Genomic DNA, 2725 nt, shown 5'->3' on the forward strand with positions numbered 1-2725 from the left:
CTCCCCCCCCCACCCCGCGCCCCAGCCGAGATGCATCTCTAACCTGCGGCGTTAGTCAGCAAACGTGCCCGCAGTCACTCCCAAATCTCCGGACGAAGCCGGAGGTACTGCTATCCCAGGGAAACCAGGCTGAGCTTCGGGGATGGGGTTAGCGCCCGGAAGGGGTCTCTGCCCATCCCAGCCCCCATATTCCGCCGGCCTGACTCTGGGGCTGGTGTCACGCCCGCCCGCCGCGGAGACACGCAGCTCTTATCCCGAGCTGGAACGCCGGGCTGCCCCTTAAGAGGTACGGGGAGTACCGAGCTGGGAATCAGGTGAGGGGCAGTCTAGCTAGGATTCTGTCTCAACTCGCTTGTGGGATCTTGACCAGACCAATTGGTTTAATCTCTCAGAGCCTCAGTCTCCTTGTCTGTAATGGGGATTTGGGGGCGCAATGTTCAGATGAGAGATGAAGAGGGCAGGGAGAGTGAGGACAGCTCCTCCATTGCCCAACCTTCCAGGGCACTCCCTTCATGGCCACACAACGGGTCACATCTCCTGAATGTCTTGTCAGGACTACCGGGCGGACTTCGATGCTTACGAGGACCCACAGTCCTTTGCCGAGACAGAATCCGAGGCGCCTGAGCGCCTCCGTCTTGTTCCGTGCCCCGGGAACAGCTTCATCGAAAGCTGGGCGGGGCGCGGGCGGAATCCCGACCCGCCTGCGCGCGGAAACGGAGCCAATTGTCAGCGCGGTGCTCGGGCCGCTTAACTGGGGGTCTGGGTGGCGGGTGCGGCGCGCAGCCCCAGTCGCGCGGAGCTGCGATGGTTCAGCCCTCGCGCCGCAGCGCCCCCTGCGGGCCGCCTTCGCCTGCGCGACCCCCGGCTGCGCGCCGCCGGGACCGTCCCCGCTTTGCGCGTCCCGCCTCTCTGCACCCCGAGAAGTGGCGGCGGCGAGAACACGTCGGACGACTCCTGCTCCGTCCCATCCAGTCCGCGGCTCTGCTTCAAACCGCAAGAATAAGTGCGTAGGAGGAGCCCAGCAGTCGCGGGGGAACCCGGGAAGCGGGTTCGCCCCGGCGAAGTGGGCACTCCCTTCCCAGCCTCGTACCCCAAGCCGCCAACTCCCCGACCCCGCGAGGCCGCGAGAAAGAGCGCGCGACGCGCGCGGGAAGCAGCTGTGCTTCTGCACTCCTCGTCCCACCGTCTCTCGGCGGACAGGCGGGGCCCGACCACTTTAGGGTCCGCTCTCCCTTCTCCGTCCCTTCATTTTGCTTCCAGCTCTCTATCTCCCTCGCCGTCGTCCCTTTTCTGCCGTCCCTAACCCACGTCTCTCTCTTCAACAGAGCCTCAAACCGCAAGAATAAGTGCGTAGGAGGAGCCCAGCAGTCGCGGGGGAACCCGGGAAGCGGGTTCGCCCCGGCGAAGTGGGCACTCCCTTCCCAGCCTCGTACCCCAAGCCGCCAACTCCCCGACCCCGCGAGGCCGCGAGAAAGAGCGCGCGACGCGCGCGGGAAGCAGCTGTGCTTCTGCACTCCTCGTCCCACCGTCTCTCGGCGGACAGGCGGGGCCCGACCACTTTAGGGTCCGCTCTCCCTTCTCCGTCCCTTCATTTTGCTTCCAGCTCTCTATCTCCCTCGCCGTCGTCCCTTTTCTGCCGTCCCTAACCCACGTCTCTCTCTTCAACAGAGCCCCCCTCCACGAACCTCCCCCTCCCACGCCCCTCCCCCCCATTGTCTGGCTGGTCCTCATTGTCCGATGCCCGGTCCCCTTTGCCTCCAGTCCCTCCATCCTCCTCTTACCTTGTTCCATCCCCTCGTCCCCGGTTCCCCACCCCAACCACACTCTCTCCTCCCTTCTCTAGTTCCTGTCCCATTCCTCCTGCTTCTTTAGCCTGGGTTCCGTCCCACGACCCTCCAGAAATCAAGATGCTCAGGAGGAAAGTCGCCTCGAGCTCCCAGCATTCAAGCGCCCTCTTCTGAAGAACCCAGGCATCCGAGAGCCCCACGACTCCCTCCTGAGAGACCCCTCCCAGCTCCTCCACACCCCCCCCCATGGTACATGAGGACCCGCATAGGTGCGCCCCTCTTGTCCGCATCTCTACCCTGAATCTCAGGGTCGCCTCTTCGTTCTGAGAACCTTAGGCGCTCCTCCGTGGATACTGGCATCGGAGCTCCTCTCCCGCCATCCACCCCCAGCATCTGGGATCCCAACGCTCTTTTCTCTTTTCCCTCGGGGAAACCTGAACTCCTTGGGGTTCCGGTCCCGGGAAAGGGAGCGGGCTCCCCTCCGGCTAGCACTCACCCCCAGCAGCAGCAGCAGCAGCAGGCGCGGCCCGTCCATGGCGCAGCCGGCGGCACCTGCCCCCACCGCCCGCCTCCCGCGGCAGCGCTCGACTTCCAGTTCAGCCCTCTCCGCGGACAGACACGGCTGCGCTGCGCTGCACTCCAGCGCCCGGCCCCCAGACCTGGCGGAGGCTCGGCTCCCTCTGGCTGCTAGCGGGAGGTGCTGGGAGAAGCCAGTGCGTCGGCCCCGCCTCCTCCCCGCCCAGCCCGCCCACCCCCCCGGAACCGCGCCCGCCCTCCCCGCAGTCTCCGGGAGCGGAGAGGAGGGAAGGGAGAGCGTACGGGGAAACGCGCCCGCGCGTCCCGGCCCTCAAAGCCTATCCCCCACCCCGCCCCGCTACCCGGCGCCCGGGCCGCGCTATTGCGCGTCCGTCCCGCATGCTGTGCGCTCGAGTCGTCCC

At 66.4% G+C, this 2725-nt stretch overlaps 1 protein-coding gene across 1 annotated transcript in view; it reads right to left on the bottom strand.

Annotated features, from left to right (window-relative positions):
* NGFR (nerve growth factor receptor) overlaps window positions 1-2463 on the bottom strand; it is a 20556-nt gene extending 18093 nt beyond the window's left edge. Inside the window, exon 1 of the mRNA XM_024130441.1 lies at window positions 2284-2463. Coding sequence (XP_023986209.1) covers window positions 2284-2322 — 39 coding nt within the window. The 5' untranslated portion in view covers window positions 2323-2463. The remainder of the gene's footprint in view (window positions 1-2283) is intronic.
* Window positions 2464-2725: the final 262 nt, after the last annotated feature.

The sequence above is a fragment of the Physeter macrocephalus genome, chromosome 14 (genome assembly GCF_002837175.3).
Source record: "Physeter macrocephalus isolate SW-GA chromosome 14, ASM283717v5, whole genome shotgun sequence".
NCBI lineage: Eukaryota > Metazoa > Chordata > Mammalia > Artiodactyla > Physeteridae > Physeter > Physeter macrocephalus.